The following is a 23,726-nucleotide window of genomic DNA, read 5'->3' as shown; positions in this document are numbered from 1 at the left end:
AGAGCCTGAAAAGGTGTGAAAAATTGGAAGAACTTCATTACGTGTAAAATACATGAGGAGAATGAAACGGTCTGTAAAATAGGAGAAGCATGAAGCGGTGTTCAAAAACATGAAGAGCCTGGAAAGGTGTGAAAAATATGAAGAGCTTCAAAAGATGTGAAAAATATGAGGAGCATGAAACGGTCTGAAAAATAGGAGGAGCAAGAAGCGGTTTTGAAAAACATGAAGAGTCTGAAAAGGTGTGAGAAATATGAAGAGCTTCAATAGGTGTGAAAAATATGAAGAGCTTCAGAAGTTGTGAAGGATATGAAGAGCTTCAAAAGGTGTCAAAAGAGATGAGCATGAAACGGTCTGAAAAATAGGAGGAGCATGAAGCAGTGTTGAAAAACATGACGAGCCTGAAAAGTTGTGAAAAATATGAAGAGCTTCAAAAGGTTTCAAAAATATGAGGAGCATGAAACCGTCTGAAAAATAGGAGGAGCATGAAATCGGGTTCAAATACATGAAGAGACTGAAAAGGTGTGAAAAATATGAAAAACTTCAAAAGGTGTGAAATACATGAGGAACATGAAACGGTCTGATAAATAGGAGGAGCATGAAGGTGTGTTCAAAAATATGAAGAGCCTGAAAAGGTGTGAAAAATATGAAGAGCTTCAAAAGGTGTCAAAAACATGAGGAACATGAAAAGGCCTGAAAATTAGGAGAAGCATGAAGTGGTGTTCAAAATCATGAAGAGCCTGAAAAGGTGTGAAAAATATTAAAAGCTTCAAAAGCTTTCAAATACATGAGGAGCCTGAAACAGTCTGAAAATTAGGAGGGGCATGAAACGGTGCTCAAAAACATGAAGAGCATGAAAAGGTGTGAAAAATATGAAGAGCTTCCAAAATTGTCAAAAATATGAGGAGCATGAAACGGTCTGAAAAATAGAAGGAACATCAAGCGGTCGGAAAAATAGGAGGAGCATGAAGCGGTGTTCAAAAACATGAAGAGCCTGAAAAGCTGTGAAAAATGTGAAGAGTTTAAAAGGTGTCAAAATATGAGGAGCATGAAAAGTTCTGAAAAATAGGAGGAGCATGAAGCTGTGCTCAAAAACATGAATAGCCTGAAAAGGTGTGAAAAGTATGAAGAGCTTCAAAAGGGGTGAAAAATATGAGGAGCATGAAATGGTCTGAAAATTAGGAGGAGCATGAAGCGGTGTTCAAAAACTTCAAGAGCCTGAAAAGGTGTGAAAAATATGAAGAGCTTCAAAAATTGTCAAAAATATGAGGAGCATGATACGGACTAAAAAATACGAGGAGCTTGAAACGGTGTTCAAAAACATGAAGAGCCTGGAAAGGTGTGAAAAATATGAAGAGCCTCAAAACGTGTCAAATATATGAGGAGCATGAAACGGTCTGAAAAATAGGAGGAAGATGAAGCGGTGTTGAAAAACATGAAGAGCCTGAAAACGTGTGAAAAATATGAAGAGTTTCAAAAGGTGTGAAAAATATGAAGAGCTTCAAAATGTGTGAAATACATGAGGAGCATGAAACGGTCTGAAAAATCGGAGGAGCAAGAAGCGGTGTTGAAAAACATGAAGAACCTGAAAACGAGTGAAAAATATGAAGAGCTTCAAAAGTTGTGAAAATATGAAGAGCTTCAAACGTGTCAAAAATATGAGGAGCATGAAGCGGTCTGAAAAATAGGAGGAGCATGCAAAGGTGTTGAAAAACATGAAGAGGCTGAGAAGGCGTGAAAAATATGAAGAGGTTCAAAAGGTGTGAAAAATATGAAGAGCTTCAAAAGGTGTCAAAAATAATAGGAGCATGAAAAGTTCTGAAAAATAGGAGGAGCATGAAATGGGGTTCAAATACATGAAGAGACTGAAAAAGTGTGAAAATTATGAAGAGCTTCAAAAGGTGTGAAATACATGAGGAGCATGAAACGGTCGGAAAAATCGGAAGAGCATGAAGCGGTGTTGAAAAACATGAAGAGCCTGAAAAGGTGTGAAAAATATGAAGAGCTTCAAAAGGTGTCAAAAATATGAGGAGCATGAAACGGTCTGAAAAATAGGAGGAGCATGAAACAGTCGGAAAAATAGGTAGAGCATGAAACGGTGTTGAAAAACATGAAGAGCCTGAAAATGTGTGAAAAATATGAAGAGCTTCAAATGTTGTCAAAAATATGAGGAGCATGAAACGGTCTGAAAAATAGGAGGAGCATGAACCAGTGTTGAAAAACATGAAGAGCCTGAAAAGTTGTGAAAAATATGAAGAACTTCAAAAGGTGTCAACAATATGAGCAGCATGAAACGGTCTCAAATAAAGGAGGAGGTAGAAACGGTCAGAAAAATAGCTGGAGCATGAAGTGGTGTTGAAAAACATGAAGAGCCTGAAAAGGTGTGAAAAATATGAAAAGCTTCAAATGTAGTCAAAATATGAGGAGCATGAAACGGTCTGAAAAATAGGAGGAGCATGTATCGGTGTTGAAAAACATGAAAAGCCTGAAAGGTGTGAAAAATATGAAGAACTTCAAAAGGTGTCAAAAATATGAGGAGCATGATACGGTCTCAAATATAGGAGGAGCATGAAACGGTCTGAAAAATAGGAGGAGCATGAAGCCGTGCTGAAAAACATGAAGAGCCGGAAAAGGTGTGAAAAGTATGAAGAGCTTCAAAAGGTTTCAAAAATATGAGGAGCATGAAATGGTCTGATAAATAGGAGGAGCATGAAGCGGTGTTAAAAAAACCTCAAGCGCCTGAAAAGGTGTGAGAAATATGAAGAGCTTCAAAAGGTGTGAAATACATGAGGAGCATGAAACGGTCGGAAAAATCGGAGGAGCATGAAGCGGTGTTCAAAAATATGAAGAGCCTGAAAAGGTGTGAAAAACATGAAGAGCTTCAAAAGGTGTCAACAATATGAGGAGCATGAAACGGTCTGAAAAATAGGAGGAGCATGAAACAGTCGGAAAAATAGGTAGAGCATGAAACGGTGTTGAAAAACATGAAGAGCCTGAAAATGTGTGAAAAATATGAAGAGCTTCAAAAGGTGTCAAAAATATGAGGAGCATGATACGCTCTCAAATATAGGAGGAGCATGAAACGGTCTGAAAAATAGGAGGAGCATGAAACGGTCTGAAAAATAGGAGGAGCATGAACCAGTGTTGAAAAACATGAAGAGCCTGAAAAGTTGTGAAAAATATGAAGAACTTCAAAAGGTGTCAACAATATGAGGAGCATGAAACGGTCTCAAATAAAGGAGGAGGTAGAAACGGTCAGAAAAATAGCTGGAGCATGAAGTGGTGTTGAAAAACATGAAGAGCCTGAAAGGTGTGAAAAATATGGAGAACTTCAAAAGGTGTCAAAAATATGAGGAGCATGAAACGGTCTGAAAAATAGGAGGAGCATGAAGCCGTGTTGAAAAACATGAAGAGCCGGAAAAGGTGTGAAAAGTATGAAGAGCTTCAAAAGGTTTCAAAAATATGAGGAGCATGAAATGGTCTGATAAATAGGAGGAGCATGAAGCGGTGTTGAAAAACCTGAAGCGCCTGAAAAGGTGTGAGAAATATGAAGAGCTTCAAATATTGGCAAAAATATGAGGAGCATGAAACGGTCTGAAAAATTGGAGTAGCATGAAGGTTTGCTCAAAAACATGAAGAGCCTGAAAAGGTGTGAAAAATATGAAGAACTTCAAAAGGTGTGAAAAATATGAGGAGCATGAAATGGTCGGAAAAATCGGAGGAGCATGAAGCGGTCTTCAAAAATATGAAGAGCCTGAAAAGGTGTGAAAAATTGGAAGAACTTCATTACGTGTAAAATACATGAGGAGAATGAAACGGTCTGTAAAATAGGAGAAGCATGCAGCGGTGTTCAAAAACATGAAGAGCCTGGAAAGGTGTGAAAAATATGAAGAGCTTCAAAAGATGTGAAAAATATGAGGAGCATGAAACGGTCTGAAAAATAGGAGGAGCAAGAAGCGGTTTTGAAAAACATGAAGAGTCTGAAAAGGTGTGAGAAATATGAAGAGCTTCAATAGGTGTGAAAAATATGAAGAGCTTCAAAAGTTGTGAAGGATATGAAGAGCTTCAAAAGGTGTCAAAAATGAGATGAGTATGAAACGGTCTGAAAAATAGGAGGAGCATGAAGCGGTGTTCAAAAACATGAAGAGACTGAAAAGGTGGGTAAAATACGAAGAGCTTCAAAAGGTGTCAAAAATATGAGGAGCATGAAACGGTCTAAAATTGGGAGGGGCATGAAGCATTGTTCAAAAATATGAAGAGCCTGAAAAGGTGTGAAAAATATGAAGAGCTTCAAAATGTGTCAAAATTATGAGGAGCAGGAAACGGTCTGAAAAATAGGAGGTTCATGTAGCGGTGTTGAAAAACATGAAGAGCCTGAAAAGGTGTGAAAAATATGAAGAGCTTCAAAAGGTGTGAAAAATAGGAGGAGCATGAAGCGGTGTTCAAACACATGAGAAGCCTGAAAAGGTGTGAAAAATATGAAGCGCTTCAAAAGGTGTCAAAATATGAGGAGCATGAAACGGTCTGAAAAATAGGAGGAGCATGAAGTGGTGTTGAAAAACATGAAGAGCCTGAAAAGGTGTGAAAAATATGAAGAGCTTCAAAACGTGTCAAAAATAGGAGAAGCATGCAACGTTCTGAAAAATAGGAGGAGTAAGAACCGTTATTGAAATACATGAAGAGCCTGAACACGTGTGAAGAATATGAAGAGCTTCAAAAGGTGTGAAAAATATGAAGAGCTTCAAAAGGTGTCAAAAATGAGATGAGCATGAAACGGTCTGAAAAATAGGAGGAGCATGAAGCGGTGTTGAAAAATATGAAGAGCCTGAAAAGGTGTGAAAAATATGAAGAGCTTCAAAAGGTGTGAAAATTATCAGAAGCATGAAACGATCTGAAAAATAGGAGGATCATGACGCGGTGTTCAGAAACATGAAGTGCCTGAAAAGGTGTGAAAAATATGAAGAGCTTCAAAAGGTGTCAAAATATGAGGAGCATGAACGGTCTGAAAAATAGGAGGAGCATGAAACGGTGTTCAAAAACATGAAGAGCCTGAAAAATGTGAAAAATATGAAGAGCTTCAAAACGTGTCAAAAATATGAGGAGCATGAAACGGTCTGAAAAACGGGAGGAGCATGAAACCTTGTTCAAAAACCTGAAGAGCCTGAAAAGATTTGAAAAATATGAAGAGTTTCAAAAGGTGTGAAATACATGAGAAGCATGAAACGGTGTGAAAAATGGAGGAGCATGAAGCGGTGTTGAAATACATGAAGAGCCTGAAAAGGTGTGAAAAATATGAAGAGCTTCAAAGGTGTCAAAATTATGAGGAGCATGAAAGGGTCTGAAAAATAGGAGGAGCATGCAGCGGGGTTGAAAAACATGAAGAGCCTGAGAAGGTGTGAAAAATATGAAGAGCTTCAAAAGGTATGAAATATACGAAGAGCTCCAAAAGGTGTCAAAAAAGAGATGAGCATGAAACGGTCTAAAAAATAGGAGGAGCATGAAGTTGTGTCCAAAAAAATGAACGGACTGAAAAGGTGTGAAATATATGAAGATTTCAAAAGGTGTCAACAATATGAGAAGCATGAAACGGTCTGAAATATAGGAGGAGCAAGAAGTGATGTTGAAAAACATGAAGAGCCTTAAAAAGTGTGAAAATTATGAAGAGCTTCAAAAGGTGTCAAAATAGAGATGAGCATTAAACGGTCTGACAATTAGGAGGAGCATGATACAGCGTTGAAAAACATAAAGAGCCTGAAAAGGTGTGAAAAATATGAAGAGCTTCAAAAGGTGTCAAAAATATGACGAGCATTAAATGGTATGAAAAATAGGAGGAGCATGTAACGGTGTTAAAAACATGAAGAGCCTGAAAGGTATGAAAAATATGCAGAGCTTCAAAACGTCTCAAAAACATGAGGAGCATGAAACGGTCTGAAAAATAGGAGGAGCATGAAACGGTGTTGAAAAACATGAAGAGCCTGAAAAGGTGTGAAAAATATGAAGAGCATGAAAATGTGTGAAAAATATGAGGAGAATGAAACTGTGTTCAAAAACATGAAAATCCTGAAAAGGTGTGAAAAATATGAAGAGCTTCAAAACGTCTCAAAAACATGAGGAGCATGAAACAGTCTGAAAATAGAAGGGGCCTGAAGCGGTGTTCAAAAACATGAAGAGCCTGAAAAGGTGTGAATAATATGAAGAGCTTCAAAAAGTGTCAAAAATGAGGAGCATGATACGGTCTAAAAATAGGAGGAGCATGAAGCCGTGTTGAAAAATATGACGAGCCTGAAAAGGTGTGAAAAAATATGAAGAGCTTCAAATGGTGTCAAAAATTTGAAGAGCATGAAACGGAGTGAAAAAGAGGAGGAGCAAGAAGCGGTTTTGAAAAACATGAAGAGCGTGTAAAGGTGCGAAATATATGAAGAGCTTCAAAAGGTGTCAAAAATATGAGGAGCATGAAACGGTCTGAAATATAGGAGGAGCATGAAACGGTGTTCAAACACATGAAGGGCCTGAAAAGCTGTGAAAAATATGAAGAGCTTCAAAAGGTGTGAAAAAAACGAGGAGCATGAAATGGTCTGAAAAATAGGAGGAGCATGAAGCGGTGTTCAAAAACATTAAAAGCCTGAAAAGGTGTGAAATATATGAAAAGCTTCAAAAGCTGTCAAAAATATGAGGAGCATGAAAAGGTCTGAAAAATAGGAGAAGCAAGAAATGGTGTTGAGAAACATGAAGAGCCTGAAAAGGTGTGAAAAATATGAAGAGCGTGAAAAGGTGTGAAAAATATGTGGAGCATGAAACTGTGTTCAAAAACATGAAGAGCCTGAAAAGTTGTGAAAATTATGAAGAGCTTCAAAAGGGGTCAAAAATATGAGGAGCATTAAACGGTCTGAAATATAGGAGGAGCATGAAGTGGTGTTCAAAAACGTGAAGAGCCTGAAAAGGTGTGAAAATTATGAAGAGCTTCAAAAGGGGTCAAAAATATGAGGAGCATGAAACGGTCTGAAAATTAGGAGGAACATGAAACCGTGTTCCAAAATATGAAGAGCCTGAAAAGGTGTGAAAAATATGAAGAGCTTCAAAAGGTGTCAAAAATATGAGGAGCAAGAAACGGTCTGAAAATTAGGAGGAGCATGAAGCCGTGTTCAAAAACTTGAAGAGCCTGAAATGGTGTGAAAAATATGAAGAGCTTCAAAAGGTGTCAGAGATTTCAGGAGCAAAAACGGTCTGAAAAATAGGAGCAGCATGATACGGCGTTGAAAAACATAAAGAGCCTGAAAGGTGTGAAAAATATGAAGAGCTTCAAAAGCTGTCAAAAATATGACGAGCATGAAATGGTATGAAAAATAGGAGGAGCATGTAACGGTGTTCAAAAACCTGAAGAGCCTGAAAGGTATGAAAAATATGCAGAGCTTCAAAACGTCTCAAAAACATGAGGAGCATGAAACGGTCTGAAAAATAGGAGGAGCATGAAACGGTGTTGAAAAACATGAAGAGCCTGAAAAGGTGTGAAAAATATGAAGAGCATGAAAATGTGTGAAAAATATGAGGAGAATGAAACTGTGTTCAAAAACATGAAAATCCTGAAAAGGTGTGAAAAATATGAAGAGCTTCAAAACGTCTCAAAAACATGAGGAGCATGAAACAGTCTGAAAATAGAAGGAGCCTGAAGCGGTGTTCAAAAACATGAAGAGCCTGAAAAGGTGTGAATAATATGAAGAGCTTCAAAAGGTGTCAAACATAAGAGGAACAAGAAACGGTGTTCAAAAACATGAAGAGCCTGAAAAGGTGTGAAAAATATGAAGAGCTTCAAAAGGTGTCAAAAATATGAGGAACATGAAACGGTGTTCAAAAACATGAAGAGCCTGAAAAGGTGTGAAAAGTATGAAGAGATTCAAAGGGTGTCAAAAATATGAGGAGTATGAAACAGTCTGAAAAATAGGAGGAGCATGAAACGGTGTTCAAAAATATCAAGAGCCTGAAAAGGTTTGAAAAATATGAAGAGCTTGAAAAGGTGGCAAAAATATGAAGAGCATGAAACGGTCTGAAAAATAGGAGGAGCATTAAGCTGTGTTGAAATTCAGGAAGAGCATGAAAAGGTGTGAAATACATGAAGAGCTTCAAAAGGTGTCAAAAATATGAGGAGCATTAAACGGTCTGAAATATAGGAGGAGCATGAAGTGGTGTTCAAAAACGTGAAGAGCCTGAAAAGGTGTGAAAAATATGAAGAGCTTCAAAAGGTGTCAAAAATATGAGGAGCATGAAACGGTCTGAAAAATAGGAGGAGCATGAATCGTTGTTGAAAAACATGAAGAACCTGAAAAGGTGTCAAAAATATGAAGAGCTTCAAAAGGTGTCAAAAATATGAGGAGCATGAAACGGTCTGAAAAATAGGAGGAGCATTAAGCAGTGTTGAGAAACATGAAGATCCTGAAAAGCTGTGAATAATATGAAAAGCTTCAAAAGGTGTGAAAAATATGAGGAGCAGGAAACGGTCTTAAAAATAGGAGGAGCATGAAGCGGTGTTGAGAAACATGAAGAGGCTGAAAAGGTGTGAAATATATGAAGAGCTTCAAAAGGTGTCAAAAATATGAGGAGCATGAAACGGCCTGAAAAATAGGTAGAGCATGAAGCGGTGTTGAAAAACATGAAGAGCCTGAAAAGGTGTGAAATATATGATGAGCTTCAAAAGGTGTCAAAAATATGACGAGCATGAAACGCTCTAAAATATAGGAGCAGCATGAAACGGTGTTGAAAAACAGGAAGAGGCAGAAAAGGTGTGAAAGACATGAAGAGCTTCAAAAGGTGTCAAAAATATGAGGTGCATGAAACGGTCTGAAAAGTAGGAGGAGCATGAAGCGGTGTTGAAAACCATGAAGAGCCTGAAAACGTGTGAAAAATATGAAGAGTTTCAAAAGGTGTCAAATATATAGGAGCATGAAACTGTCTGAAAAATAGTATGAGAACGAAACGGTTTTGAAAAAGATGAAGAGCATGAAAACCTGTGAAAAATATGATGAGCTTCAGAAGGTGTCAAAAATATGAGGAGCATGACACGGTCTCAAAAATAGTACGAGCATGAAGCCGTGCTGAAAAACATGAAGAGAATGAAAAGGTGTGAAAAATATGAAGAGCTTCAAAAGGTGTCAAAAATATGAGGAGGATGAAACGGTCTGTAAAATAGGAGGAGCATGAAGCTCTGTGGAAAAACATGAAGAGAATGAAAGGTGTTAAAAATATGAAGAGCTTCAAAAGTTGTCAAAAATATGAGGAGCATAAAACGTTCTGAAAAATAGGAGGAGCATGAAGCGTTGTTTAAAAACGTGAAGAACCTGAAAAGGTGTGAAAAATATGAAGAGCTTCAAAAGGTGTCAAAAATATGAGGACCATGAAACGGTCTGAAAAATAGGAGGAGCATGAAGTCGTGGTGAGAAACAAGAAGAGCCTGAAAAAGTTGTGAAACATATGAGGAGAATGAAACGGTCTGAAAAAGAGGAGGAGCATGAATCAATGTTCAAAAACATGAAGAGCCTGAATAGGTGGGTAAAATATGAAGACCTTCAAAAGGTGTCAAAAAAATGAGGAGCATGAATCGGTCTGAAAAATAGGAGGAGCATGAAGTTTTGTTCAAAAACATGAAGAGCCTGAAAAGGTGTGAAATATAAGAAGAGCTACAAAAGGTGTGAAAAATATGAAGAGCTTCAAAAGGAGTCAAAAATAAGAAGAGCATGAAACGGTCTGAAAAATAGGAGGAGCATGAAGCGGTTTTGAAAAACATGAAAACTCTGAGAATGTGTGAAAAATATGAAGAGCTTCAAAAGGTGTGAAAAATAGGAGGAGCATGAAGCGGTGTTGAAAAACCTGAAGAGCCTGAAAAGGTGTGAAATATATGAAGAGCTTCAAAAGGTGTGAAAAATATGCGGAGCATGAAACAGTCTGAAAAATAGGAGGAGCATGAAGCGGTGTTGAAAAACCTGAAGAGCCTGAAAAGTTGTGAAAAATAGGAAGAGCATCAAAAGGTGTGAATTACATGAGGAGAATGAATGGCCTGAAAAATAGGAGGAGCATGAAGGTGTGTTCAAAAATATGAAGAGCCTGAAAAGGTGTGAAAAATATGAAGAGCTTCAAAAGGTGTCAAAAACATGAGGAACATGAAAAGGCCTGAAAATTAGGAGAAGCATGAAGTGGTGTTCAAAATCATGAAGAGCCTGAAAAGGTGTGAAAAATATTAAAAGCTTCAAAAGCTTTCAAAAACATGAGGAGCCTGAAACAGTCTGAAAATTAGGAGGGGCATGAAACGGTGCTCAAAAACATGAAGAGCATGAAAAGGTGTGAAAAATATGAAGAGCTTCCAAAATTGTCAATAATATGAGGAGCATGAAACGGTCTGAAAAATAGAAGGAACATCAAGCGGTCGGAAAAATAGGAGGAGCATGAAGCGGTGTTCAAAAACATGAAGAGCCTGAAAAGCTGTGAAAAATGTGAAGAGTTTAAAAGGTGTCAAAATATGAGGAGCATGAAAAGTTCTGAAAAATAGGAGGAGCATGAAGCTGTGCTCAAAAACATGAAGAGCCTGAAAAGGTGTGAAAAATATGAAGAGCTTCAAAAGGTGTCAAAAATATGACGAGCATTAAATGGTATGAAAAATAGGAGGAGCATGTAACGGTGTTCAAAAACATGAAGAGCCTGAAAGGTATGAAAAATATGCAGAGCTTCAAAACGTCTCAAAAACATGAGGAGCATGAAACGGTCTGAAAAATAGGAGGAGCATGAAACGATGTTGAAAAACATGAAGAGCCTGAAAAGGTGTGAAAAATATGAAGAGCATGAAAATGTGTGAAAAATATGAGGAGAATGAAACTGTGTTCAAAAACATGAAAATCCTGAAAAGGTGTGAAAAATATGAAGAGCTTCAAAACGTCTCAAAAACATGAGGAGCATGAAACAGTCTGAAAATAGAAGGGGCCTGAAGCGGTGTCAAAAACATGAAGAGCCTAAAAGTTGTGAGAAATATGAAGAGCTTCAAAAGGTGTCAAAAATGAGATGAGCATGAAACGGTCTGAAAAATAGGAGTAGTATGAAGCGGTGTTGAAAAACATGAAGAGCCTAAAAAGTTGTGAAAAATATGAAAAGCTTCAAAAGGGGTCAAAAATGAGATGAGCATGAAACGGTCTGAAAAATAGGAGGATCATGTAACGGTGTTGAAAAACATGAAAAGCCTGAAAAGGTGTGAAAAATATGATGAGCTTCAAAAGTTGTCAAAAATATGAGGAGCATGAAACGGTCTGAAAAATAGGAGTAGCATGAAGCTGTGTTCAAAAACATGAAGAGCCTGAAAAGGTGTGAAAAATATGAAGAGCTTCAAAAGGTGTGAAAAATATGAGGAGGATGAAATGGTCTGAAAATTAGGAGGAGCATGAAGCGGTGTTCAAAAAAAAAAGAGCCTGAAAAGGTGTTAAAAATATGAAGAGCTTCAAAAGGTGTAAAAAATATGAGGAGCATGAAACGGTCTGAAATAGAGAAGCAGCATGAAACGGTGTTGAAAAACATGAAGGCCCTCAAAAGGTGTGAAAAATATGAAGAGCTTCAAAATGTGTCAAACATATGAAGAGCATGAAACCGTCTGAAAAATAGGAGGATCATGAAGCAGTGTTCAAAAACATGAAGAGCCTGAAAATGTGTGAAAAATAATCAGAGCTTCAAAATGTGTCAAATATATGAGGAGCATGAAAAGGTCTGAAAAATAGGAGGAGGATGAAACGGTGATTAAAAACATGAAGAGCCTGAAAAGGTGTGAAAAATATGCAGAGCGTCAAAAGGTGTGAAATACATGAGGAGCATGAAACAGGCCGAAAAATAGGAGAAGCATGAAGTGGTGTGGAAAAACATGAAGAGCCTGAAAAGGTGTGAAAAATATGAAGAGCTTCAAAAGAAGTGAAATACATGAGGAGCATGAAACTCTCTGAAAAATAGGAGGATCATGAAGCGGTGATCAAAAACATGAAGAGCCTGAAAAGGTGTGAAAAATATGAAGAGCTTCAAAAGGTGTGAAATACATGAGGAGCATGAAACTCTCTGAAAAATAAGAGGAGCATGAAGCGGGGTTCAAAAACATGAAGAGCCTGAAAATTTGTGAAAAATATGAAAAGCTTCAAAAGGTGTCAAAAATGAGATGAGCATGAAAAGTTCTTAAAAATAGGAGGATCATAAAACGGTGTTGAAAAACATAAAGAGCCTGAAAAGGTGTGAAAAATATGAAGAGCTTCAAAAGGTGTCAAAAATGAGATGAGCAGGAAATGGTCTGAAATATAAGAAGAGCATGAAGCGGTGTTCAAAAACATGAAGAGCCTGAAAAGGTGTGAAAAATATGAAGAGCTTCAAAAGGTGTCAAAAATATGAGGAGCATGAAACGGTCTGAAAAATAGGAGGAGCATGAAGCGGTGTTCAAAAACATGAAGAGCCTGAAAAGTTGTGAAAAATATGAAGAGCTTCAAAAGGTGTCAAAAATATGAGGAGCATGAAGCGGTCTGAAAAATAGGCGGAGCATGAAGCGGTGTTGAAAATCATAAAGAGCCTGAAAAGTTGTGCAAAATATGAAGAGCTTCAAAAGATGTGAAAAATTTGAAGAGCTTCAAAAGGTGTCAAAATGAGATGAGCATGAAACGGTCTGAAAAATAGGAGGAGCATGAAGTGGTGTTGAAAAAAATGAAAAGCCTGAAAAGGTGTGAAATATATGAAGAGCATCAAAAGGTGTGAAAAATATGAAGAGCTTCAAAAGGTTTAAAAAATGAGATGAGCATGAAACGGTCTGAAAAATAGGAGGAGCATGAAGCGGTGTTGAAAAACTTGAAGAGCCTGAAAAGGTGTGAAAAATATGAAGAGCATCAAAAGGTGTGAAAAATATGAAGAGCTTCAAAAGGTTTAAAAAATGCGATGAGCATGAAACGGTCTGAAAAATAGGAGGAGCATCAAGGGGTGTTGAAAAACTTGAAGAGCCTGAAAACGTGTGAAAAATATGAAGAGCATCAAAAGGTGTGAAAAATATGAAGAGCTTCAAAAGGTTTAAAAAATGAGATGAGCATGAAATGGTCTGAAAAATAGGAGGAGCATGAAGTGGTGTTGAAAAAAATGAAGAGCCTGAAAAGGTGTGAAAAATATGAAGAGCTTCAAACGGTGTCAAAAATATGAGGAGCATGAAACGTTCTGAAATATAGGAGGAGCATGAAGCGGTGTTGAAAAACATGAAGAGCCTGAAAAGGTGTGAAAAATATGAAGAGCTTCAAAATGTGTCAAAAATATGAGGAGCAAGAAATCGTCTGAAAAATAGGAGAAACATGAAGCGGTGTTGAAAAACATGAAGAGCCTGAAAAAGTGTGAAAAATATGAAGAGCTTCAAAAGGTGTCAAATATATGAGGAGCATGAAACGGTCAGAAAAATAGGTGGAGCATGATGTGGTGTTGAAAAACATGAAGAGCCTGAAAAGTTGCGAAAAATATGAAGACCTTCAAAAGGTGTCAAAACTATGAGGAGTATGAAAGGGTCTGAAAAATAGGAGGAGCATGAAACGGTGTTCAAAAACATGAAGAGCCTGAAAAGCTGGAAAAATATGAAGAGCCTCAAGGTGTGAAATACTTGAGGAGCATGAATCCGTCTGAAAAATAGGAGGAGCAAGAAGCGGTGTTGAAAAACATGAAGAGCCTGAAAAGGTGTGAAAAATATGAAGAGCTTCAAAAGGTGTCAAAACTATGAGGAGTATGAAACGGTTTGAAAAATAGGAGCAGCATGAAACGGTGTTCAAAAACATGAAGAGCCTGAAAAGGTGTGAAAAAACGAACAGCTTCAAAAGGTGTGAAAAATATGAAGACATTCAAAGGTGTCAAAATTATGAGGAGCAAGAAAAGGTCTGAAAATAGGAGGAGCATGAAGTGGTGTTGAAAAACATGAAGAGCCTGAAAAGGTGTGAAAAATATGAAAAGCTACAAAAGGTGTCAAAAATATTTGGAGCATGAAACGGTCTGAAAAATAGGAGGATCATGAAGCGGTGTTGAAAAACATGAAGAGCCTGAAAAGGTGTGAAAAATATGAAGAGCTTCAAAAGGTGTGAAATATATGAAGAGCTTAAAATGGTGTCAAAAATGAGATGAGCATGAAACGGTCTGAAAAATAGGAGCAGCATGAAACGGTGTTCAAAAACATGAAGAGCCTGAAAAGGTGTGAAAAATATAAAGAGCTTCAAAAGGTGTGAAAAACATGAGGAGAATGAAACGGTCTGAAAAATAGGTGGAGCATGAAACAGTGTTTAAAAACATGAAGAGCCTGAAAAGGTGTGAAAAATATGAAGAGCTCAAAAGGTGCCAAAAATATGAGGAGCATGAAACGGTCTGAAAAATAGGAGCAGCATGAAGTGGTGTTGAAAAATATGAAGAGCCTGAAAAGGTGTGAAATATATGAAGAGCTTCAAAATGTGTCAAAAATATGAGGAGTATGAAACGGTCTGAAAAATAGGAGCAGCATGAAACGCTGTTCAAAATCATGAAGAGCCTGAAAAGGTGTGAAAAATATGAAGAGCTTCAAATGGTGTGAAATACATGAGGAGATTGAAACGGTCTGAAAATAGTAGGAGCATGAAGTGTTGTTCAAAACATGAAGAGCCTGAAAAGGTGTGAAAAATATGAAGAGCTTGAAAAGGTGTGAAAAATATGAAGAGCTTCAAAAGGTGTGCAAAATATGAAGAGCTTCAAGAGGTGTAAAAAATGAGATGACCATGAAATGGTCTGCAAAATAGGAGGAGCATGAAACGGTCTGAAAAATGGGAGGAGCATGAAACGGTCTTAAAAATAGGAGGGGCATGAAGCAGTGTCAAAAACATGGAGAGCCTGAAAAGGTGTGAAAAATAGGAGGAGCATGAAACGGTCTCAAAAATAGGAGGAGCATGAAGTGGTGTTCAAAAACATGGAGAGCCTGAAAACGTGTGAAAAATATGAAGAGCTTCAAACGGTGTCAAAAATAAGAGGAGCATGAAACGGTCTGAAAAATAGGAGAAACATGAAGCGGTGTTGAAAAACATGAAGAGCCTGAAAAAGTGTGAAAAATATGAAGAGCTTCAAAAGGTGTCAAATATATGAGGAGCATGAAACGGTCAGAAAAATAGGTGGAGCATGATGTGGTGTTGAAAAACATGAAGAGCCTGAAAAGTTGCGAAAAATATGAAGACCTTCAAAAGGTGTCAAAACTATGAGGAGTATGAAAGGGTCTGAAAAATAGGAGGAGCATGAAACGGTGTTCAAAAACATGAAGAGCCTGAAAAGCTGGAAAAATATGAAGAGCCTCAAGGTGTGAAATACTTGAGGAGCATGAATCCGTCTGAAAAATAGGAGGAGCAAGAAGCGGTGTTGAAAAACATGAAGAGCCTGAAAAGGTGTGAAAAATATGAAGAGCTTCAAAAGGTGTCAAAACTATGAGGAGTATGAAACGGTTTGAAAAATAGGAGCAGCATGAAACGGTGTTCAAAAACATGAAGAGCCTGAAAAGGTGTGAAAAAACGAACAGCTTCAAAAGGTGTGAAAAATATGAAGACATTCAAAGGTGTCAAAATTATGAGGAGCAAGAAAAGGTCTGAAAATAGGAGGAGCATGAAGTGGTGTTGAAAAACATGAAGAGCCTGAAAAGGTGTGAAAAATATGAAAAGCTACAAAAGGTGTCAAAAATATTTGGAGCATGAAACGGTCTGAAAAATAGGAGGATCATGAAGCGGTGTTGAAAAACATGAAGAGCCTGAAAAGGTGTGAAAAATATGAAGAGCTTCAAAAGGTGTGAAATATATGAAGAGCTTAAAATGGTGTCAAAAATGAGATGAGCATGAAACGGTCTGAAAAATAGGAGCAGCATGAAACGGTGTTCAAAAACATGAAGAGCCTGAAAAGGTGTGAAAAATATGAAGAGCTTCAAAAGGTGTGAAAAACATGAGGAGAATGAAACGGTCTGAAAAATAGGTGGAGCATGAAACAGTGTTTAAAAACATGAAGAGCCTGAAAAGGTGTGAAAAATATGAAGAGCTCAAAAGGTGCCAAAAATATGAGGAGCATGAAACGGTCTGAAAAATAGGAGCAGCATGAAGTGGTGTTGAAAAATATGAAGAGCCTGAAAAGGTGTGAAATATATGAAGAGCTTCAAAATGTGTCAAAAATATGAGGAGTATGAAACGGTCTGAAAAATAGGAGCAGCATGAAACGCTGTTCAAAATCATGAAGAGCCTGAAAAGGTGTGAAAAATATGAAGAGCTTCAAATGGTGTGAAATACATGAGGAGATTGAAACGGTCTGAAAATAGTAGGAGCATGAAGTGTTGTTCAAAACATGAAGAGCCTGAAAAGGTGTGAAAAATATGAAGAGCTTGAAAAGGTGTGAAAAATATGAAGAGCTTCAAAAGGTGTGCAAAATATGAAGAGCTTCAAGAGGTGTAAAAAATGAGATGACCATGAAATGGTCTGCAAAATAGGAGGAGCATGAAACGGTCTGAAAAATGGGAGGAGCATGAAACGGTCTTAAAAATAGGAGGGGCATGAAGCAGTGTCAAAAACATGGAGAGCCTGAAAAGGTGTGAAAAATAGGAGGAGCATGAAACGGTCTCAAAAATAGGAGGAGAATGAAGTGGTGTTCAAAAACATGGAGAGCCTGAAAACGTGTGAAAAATATGAAGAGCTTCAAACGGTGTCAAAAATAAGAGGAGCATGAAACGGTCTGAAAAATAGGAGGAGCATGAAGCAGTGTTGAAAAACATGAAGAGCCTGAAAAGGTGTGAAAAATATGTAGAGCTTCAAAAGTTGTGAAAAATATGAAGAGCTTCAAAAGTTGTAAAAAATGAGATGAGCATGAAACGGTCTGTAAAATAGGAGGAGCATGAAGCGGTGTCAAAAACTTGAAGAGCCTGAAAAGGTGTGAAAAATATGAAAAGCTTCAAAAGGTGTGAAAAATATGAGGAGCATGAAACGGTGAAAAATAGGAGGAGCATAAAGTGATGTTCAAAATCATGAAGAGCCTGAAAAGGTGTCAAAAATATGAAGAGCTTTAAAAGGTGTCAAAAATATGAAGAGCATGAAACGTTCTGAAAAAATAGTAGCATGAAACGGTGTTCAAAAACATGAAGAGCTTGGAAATGTGTGAAAAATATGAAGAGCATCAAAACGTGTCAACATTATGAGGAGCATGAAACGGTCTGAAAAATAGGAGGAGCATGAAGCAGTATTAAAAACATGAAGAGCCTGAAAACCTGTGGAAAATATTAAGAGCTTCAAAAGGTGTGAAAAATATGAAGAGCTTCAAAAGGTGTGAAAAATGAAAGGAGCATGAAAAGGTCTGAAAAATAGGAGGAGCATGAAGAGGTGTTCCAAAACATGAAGAGCCTGAAAAGATTTGAAATATATGAAGAGCTTCAAAATGTGTCAAAATTATAAGGAGCATGAAATGTTCTGAAAAATAGAGGAGCATGAAGCGGTGTTGAAACACATGAACAGCCTGAAAAGGTGTGAAAAATATGAAGAGCTTCAAAAGGTGTCAAAAATATGAGGAGCATGAAACGGTCTGAAAATAGGAGGAGCATGAAGCGGTGTTGAAAAACATGAAGAGCCTGCAAAGGTGTGAAAAATATGAAGAGCTTCAAAAGGAGTGAAAAATATGAAGAGCTTCAAAAGGTGTCAAAAATGAGATGAGCATGAAACGGTCTGAAAAATAGGAGGAGCATGAAGTGGTGTTGAAAATCATGAAGAGCCTGAAAAGGTGTGAAATATATGAAGAGCTTCAAAAGTTGTCAAAAATATGAGGAGAATGAAACAGTCTGAAAATTGGAGGAGCATGAAGCCGTGTTGAAAAACATGAAGAGCCTGAAAAGTGTGAAAAATACGAAGATTTTCAAAAGGTGTCAAAAATATGAGGAGCATGAAACACTCTGAGAAATAGGAAAATCATGAAGCGGTGTTGAAAAACATGAAGAGCCAGAAAAGGTGTGGAAAATATGAAGAGCTTCAAAAGGTGTCAAAAATATGAGGAGCATGAAACGGTTGGAAAAATAGAGGAGCATGAAACGGTGTTCAAAAACGTGAAGAGCCTGAAAAGGTGTGAAAAATATGAAGAACTTCAAAAGGTGTGAAAAATGTGAAGAGTTTCAAAAGGTGTCAAAAATGAGATGAGCATGAAATGGTCTGAAAAATAGGAGGACATTAAGTGGTGTTGAAAAAAATGAAGAGCCTGAAAAGGTGTGAAAAATATGAAGAGCTTCCAAAATTGTGAAAATATGAGGAGAATGATACGGTGAAAAATAGGAGGAGCAAGAAACGGTCTGAAAAATAGGAGGAGCATGAAGCGGTGTTCAAAAACATGAAGAGCCTGAAAAGGTGTGAAAAATATGAAGAGCTTGCAAAATTGTAAAAATATGAGGAGAATGAAACGGTCTGAAAAATAGAGGGAGCATGAAACGGTTTGAAAAATAGGAGGAGCATGAAACGCTGTTGAAAAACATGAAAAGCCTGAAAAGGTGTGAAAAATAGGTGGAGCTTCAAAACGTGTCAAAAATATGAGGAGCATGAAACTGTCTGAAAAAAAGGAGGAGAATGAAGCGATGTTGACAAACATGAAGAGCCTGAATAGGTGTGAAAAATATGAAGAGCTTCAAAAGATGTCAAAAATATGAGGAGCATGAAACGGTCTGAAAAATAGGAGGAGCATGAAGCGGTGTTGAAAAACATGAAGAGCCTGAAAAGGTGTGAAAAATATGAAGAGTTAAAAGTTGTCAAAAATATGAGCAGCATGAAACGGTCTGAAAAATATGAGGAGCATGAAGCGGTCGTCAAAAACATGAAGAGCTTGAAAAGGTTTGAAAAGTATAAAGAGCTTCAAAAAGTGTCAAAAATATGAGGAGCATGAAACGGTCTGAAAAATAGGAGGAGAATGAAGCGGTGTTGGAAAACATGAAGATCCTGAAAAGGTGTGTGTAATATCAAGAGCTTCAAAAGGTGTCAAAAATATGAGGAGCATGAAACGGTCTGAAAAATAGGAGGAGCATGAAATGGTTTTGAAGAAGATGAAGAGCTTGAAAAGGTGTGAAATATATGAAGAGCTTCAAAAGGTGTCAAAAATATGAGGAGCATGAAACAGTCAGAAAAATAGGAGGAGCATGAAGCAGTCGTCAAAAATCATGAAGAGCCTGAAAAGGTGTGAAAAATTTGAGGGATTCAAAAGGTGTCAAAAATATGAAAAGCTTGAAGCTTCTGAAAGATAGGAGGAGCATGAAGCGGTCCTCAAAAACATGAAGAGCGTGAAAAGGTGTGAAAAATATGAAGAGCTTCAAGGTCTCAAAAATATGAGGAGCATGAAACGGTCTGTAAAATAGGAGGAGCATGAATCGGTGTTGAAAAACATGAAGATCCTGAAAAGGTGTGAAAAATATGAAGAGCTGCAAAAAGTGTCAGAAATATGAGGAGCATGAAAGTGTCTGAAATACAGGAGAAGCATGAAGCGGTGGTCAAAAAGATGAAGAGCCTGAAAAGGTGTGAAAAATATGAAGGGCTTAAAACGTGTGAAAAATATGAGGAGCATGAAAAGTTCTGAAAAATAGGAGGCACATGAAAAGGTGGTCAAAAACATGAAGAGCCTGAAAAGGTGTGAAAAATATGAAGAGCTTCAAAAGGTGTCAAAATATGAGGAGCATGAAACGGTCTGAAATATAGGAGGAGCATGAAGCGGTGTTCAAAAAGATGAAGACCTGAAAAGGTGTGAAAAATATGAAGGGCTTAAAGGTGTCAAAAATATGAGGAGCATGAAGCGGTCAGAAACATAGGAGGAGCATGAAACGGTGGTCACAAACATTAAGAGCCTGAAAAGCTGTGAAAAATATGAAGAGCTTCAAAAGATGTCAAAAATATTAGGAGCGGGAAACGGTCTGAAAAATAGGAAGAGCATGAAGCGGTGGTCAAAAACAAGAAAGGAATGAAAATTTGTGAAAAATATGAAGAGCTTCAAAAGGTTTGAAAAATATGAAGAACTTCAAAAGGTGTCAAAAATTAAATGAGCATGAAACGGTCTGAAAAATAGGAGGTGCATGAAGCGGTGTTGAAAATCATGAAGAGCCTGAAAAGGTGTGAAAAATATGAAGAGCTTCAAAAGATGTACAAAATGAGATGTGCATGAAACGGGCTGAAAAATCGGAGGAGCATGACGTGGTGTTGAAAAACATGAAGAGCCTGAAAATGTGTGAAATATATGAACAGCTTCCAAATGTGTCAAATATATGAGGAGCATGAAACGGTCTGAAAAATAGCAGGAGCATGAAGCGATGTTGAAAAACATGAAGAGCCTGAAAATGTGTGAAAAATATGAAGAACTTCAAAAGGTGTCAAAAATATGAGGAGCATGGAACGGTCTGAAAAGTTGGAGGAGCATGAAGTCGTTGTGAAAAACATGAAGAACCTGAAAAGGTGTGCAAAATATGAAGAGCTTCAAAAGGTGTGAAATTCATGAGGAGATGAAACGGTCTGAAAAATAGAAGGGGCATGAAGCGGTGTTCAAACACATGCAGAGACTGAAAAGGTGCCAAAAATATGAAGAGCTTCAAAAGGTGTCAAAAATATGAAGAGCTTCAAAAGGTGTCAATAATGAGATGAGAATGAAACGGTCTGAAAAATAGGAGGAGCATGAAGTGGTGTTGAAAAAAATGAAGAGCCTGAGAAGTTGTGAAAAATATGAAGAGTTTCAAAAGACGTGAAAAATATGAAGAGCTTCAAAAGATATAAAAAATGAGATGAGCATGAAATGGTCTGAAAAATAAGAGGAGCATGAAGCGGTGTTGAAAAACATGAAGAGTCTGAAAAGGTGTGAGAAATATGAAGAGCTTCAACAGGTGTCAAAATTATTAGGAGCATGAAAGGGTCTGCAAAAAAGGAGAAGCATGAAGTGGTGTTGAAAAACATGAAGAGCCTGAAAAGGTGTGAAAAATATGAAGAGCTTCAAAAGGTGTGAAAAATATGAGGAGCTTGAAACGTTCTGAAAAATAGGAGGATCAAGAAACGGTGTTCAAAAACATGAAGAGGCTGAAATGGTGTGAAAAATATGAAGAGCTTTAAAAGGTGTCAAAATATGAGGAGCATGAAACGTTCTGAAAAATAGGAGGATCAAGAAACGGTGTTCAAAAACATGAAGAGGCTGAAATGGTGTGAAAAATATGAAGAGCCTCAAAAAATGTCAAACATATAAGGAGTATGAAATGGTCTCAAAAATAGGAGGAGCATGAAGCGGTCTTGAAAACCATGAAGAGCCTGAAACCGTGAGAAAAATAAGAAGAGCTTCAAAAATGTGAAAAATATGAAGAGCTTCAAAAGGTATGAAAAATATGAAAAGCTTCAAAAGTTGTCAAAAATTAGATGAGCATGAAACGGTCTGAAAAATAGGAGGTGCATGAAGCTGTGTTGAAAATCATGAAGAGCCTGAAAAGGTGTGAAAAATATGAAGAGCTTCAAAAGCTGTGAAAAATATGAAGAGCTTCAAAAGGTGTCAAAAATATGAGGAGCATGAAATGGACGGAAAAATAGGAGGAGCATGAAACGGTGTTGAAAAACATGAAGAGCCTGAAAATGTGTGAAAAATATGTAGAGCTTCAAAAGGTGTGAAAAATAAGAAGAGCTTCAAAAGATGTAAAAAATGAGATGTGCATGAAACAGACTGAAAAATCGGAGGAGCATGACGTGGTGTTGAAAAACTTGAAGAGCCTGAAAATGTGTGAAATATATGAACAGCTTCAAAATGTGTCAAATATATGAGGAGCATGAAACGGACTGCAAAATAGCAGGAGCATGAAGCGGTGTTGAAAAACATGAAGAGCCTGAAAAGGTGTGAAAAATATGAAGAGCTTCAAAAGGTGTGAAAAATATGAACAGCTTCAGAGCACCGGAAGCCGCTCCCCTGAGAGGCTGCGGACCCAGAGCGGCGGCCGCCGGTCCAGGCGCCATGGCTGCGGAGCGGACCTTGCCGCTGGGAGGCTCTGGCGGCCCGAGCGCGCCTAGTTGGTGTGAGCCCGGCGCGAGGTCCCGTGCCCTGGGGCGCTCGCTCAGGTAAATTTTTCCATAACCTTATGGAGAGAAAGGACTTTGAGACATGGCTTGATAACATTTCTGTTACATTTCTTTCTCTGACGGACTTGCAGAAAAATGAAACTCTGGATCACCTGATTAGTCTGAGTGGGGCAGTCCAGCTCAGACACCTCTCCAATAACCTGGAGACTCTGCTCAATCGGGACTTCCTCACACTCCTTCCCCTGGAGCTCAGTTTTTATTTGTTAAAATGGCTCGACCCTCAGACTTTACTCATGTGCTGCCTCGTCTCTAAACAGTGGAATAAGGTGATAAGTGCCTGTACAGAGGTGTGGCAGACCGCCTGTAAAAATTTGGGCTGGCAGATAGATGATTCTGTTCAGGACGCTTTGCACTGGAAGAAGGTTTATTTGAAGGCTATTTTGAGAATGAAGCAACTGGAGGACCATGAAGCCTTTGAGACCTCATCTTTAATTGGACACAGTGCCAGAGTGTATGCACTTTACTACAAAGATGGACTTCTGTGTACAGGGTCAGATGACTTGTCTGCAAAACTGTGGGATGTGAGCACAGGGCAGTGTGTTTATGGCATCCAGACGCACACTTGTGCTGCGGTGAAGTTTGATGAGCAGAAGCTTGTGACAGGCTCCTTTGACAACACCGTGGCCTGCTGGGAATGGAGCTCCGGAGCCAGGACCCAGCACTTCCGGGGGCACACGGGGGCGGTGTTTAGTGTTGACTACAATGACGAACTGGACGTCTTGGTGAGTGGCTCTGCAGACTTCACCGTGAAAGTATGGGCTTTATCTGCTGGGACATGCCTGAACACTCTCACCGGGCACACAGAATGGGTCACCAAGGTGGTCTTGCAGAAGTGCAAAGTCAAGTCTCTCTTGCACAGCCCTGGAGACTACATCCTCTTAAGTGCAGACAAATATGAGATCAAGATTTGGCCAATTGGGAGAGAAATTAACTGTAAGTGCTTAAAGACGTTGTCTGTCTCTGAGGATAGAAGTATCTGCCTGCAGCCAAGTCTTCATTTTGATGGCAAATACATTGTCTGTAGTTCGGCACTGGGCCTCTACCAGTGGGACTTCGCCAGTTATGATATTCTCAGGGTCATCAAGACTCCGGAGATAGCAAACCTGGCCTTGCTTGGCTTTGGAGACATCTTTGCCCTGCTGTTTGACAACCGCTACCTGTATATCCTGGACTTGTGGACAGAGAGCCTGATTAGCCGCTGGCCTCTCCCCGAGTATAGGAAGTCCAAGAGGGGCTCCAGCTTCCTGGCGGGTGAAGCGTCCTGGCTGAACGGACTGGACGGGCACAACGACACGGGCCTGGTCTTCGCCACCAGCATGCCCGACCACAGCATCCACCTGGTGCTGTGGAAGCAGCACGGCTGACGTGGGGCGCCGGGGCTGCGGCCCTGGCGCACGGCCCCTGGCAGCCACCTGCATGAACCAAAGTTCTCACCTCACGGCATCATCACGCAGCGCACAATCACTATCTGTTTGCCGGGGCCGGGGCTCGGGGCGGGGGGCTCGTCTTGTGGACACACACCGCAGCACGCTGACGGGGCGCACCGTTGGCTTCATGTGTTCCTAGTTTGTGGTCAGTGTGAGAGGCTTCGTCTGGGGTTCATCATTTATTTGT

The 23,726-nt window shown here is 38.7% G+C and overlaps 1 protein-coding gene across 1 annotated transcript; it reads left to right on the top strand.

Moving 5' to 3' along the window:
• Nucleotides 1–22,081: 22,081 nt before the first annotated feature.
• LOC133053691 (F-box/WD repeat-containing protein 2-like) lies at nucleotides 22,082–23,492 on the top strand. The gene has a single exon (XM_061138212.1). The coding sequence runs from the start codon at nucleotides 22,112–22,114 to the stop codon at nucleotides 23,474–23,476; it is 1,365 nt and encodes a 454-aa protein (XP_060994195.1). The 5' UTR covers nucleotides 22,082–22,111; the 3' UTR covers nucleotides 23,477–23,492.
• Nucleotides 23,493–23,726: the final 234 nt, after the last annotated feature.

Source organism: Dama dama, unplaced genomic scaffold (genome assembly GCF_033118175.1).
Source record: "Dama dama isolate Ldn47 unplaced genomic scaffold, ASM3311817v1 ptg000109l, whole genome shotgun sequence".
NCBI classification, from domain to species: Eukaryota; Metazoa; Chordata; class Mammalia; order Artiodactyla; family Cervidae; genus Dama; species Dama dama.
This window is presented reverse-complemented; position numbering and strand designations above follow the sequence as displayed.

Excerpts from the sequence above, each read along its gene's own strand:
- LOC133053691 (XM_061138212.1), top strand. The coding sequence starts at position 22,112 with ATGGAGAGAAAGGACTTTGAGACATGGCTTGATAACATTTCTGTTACA.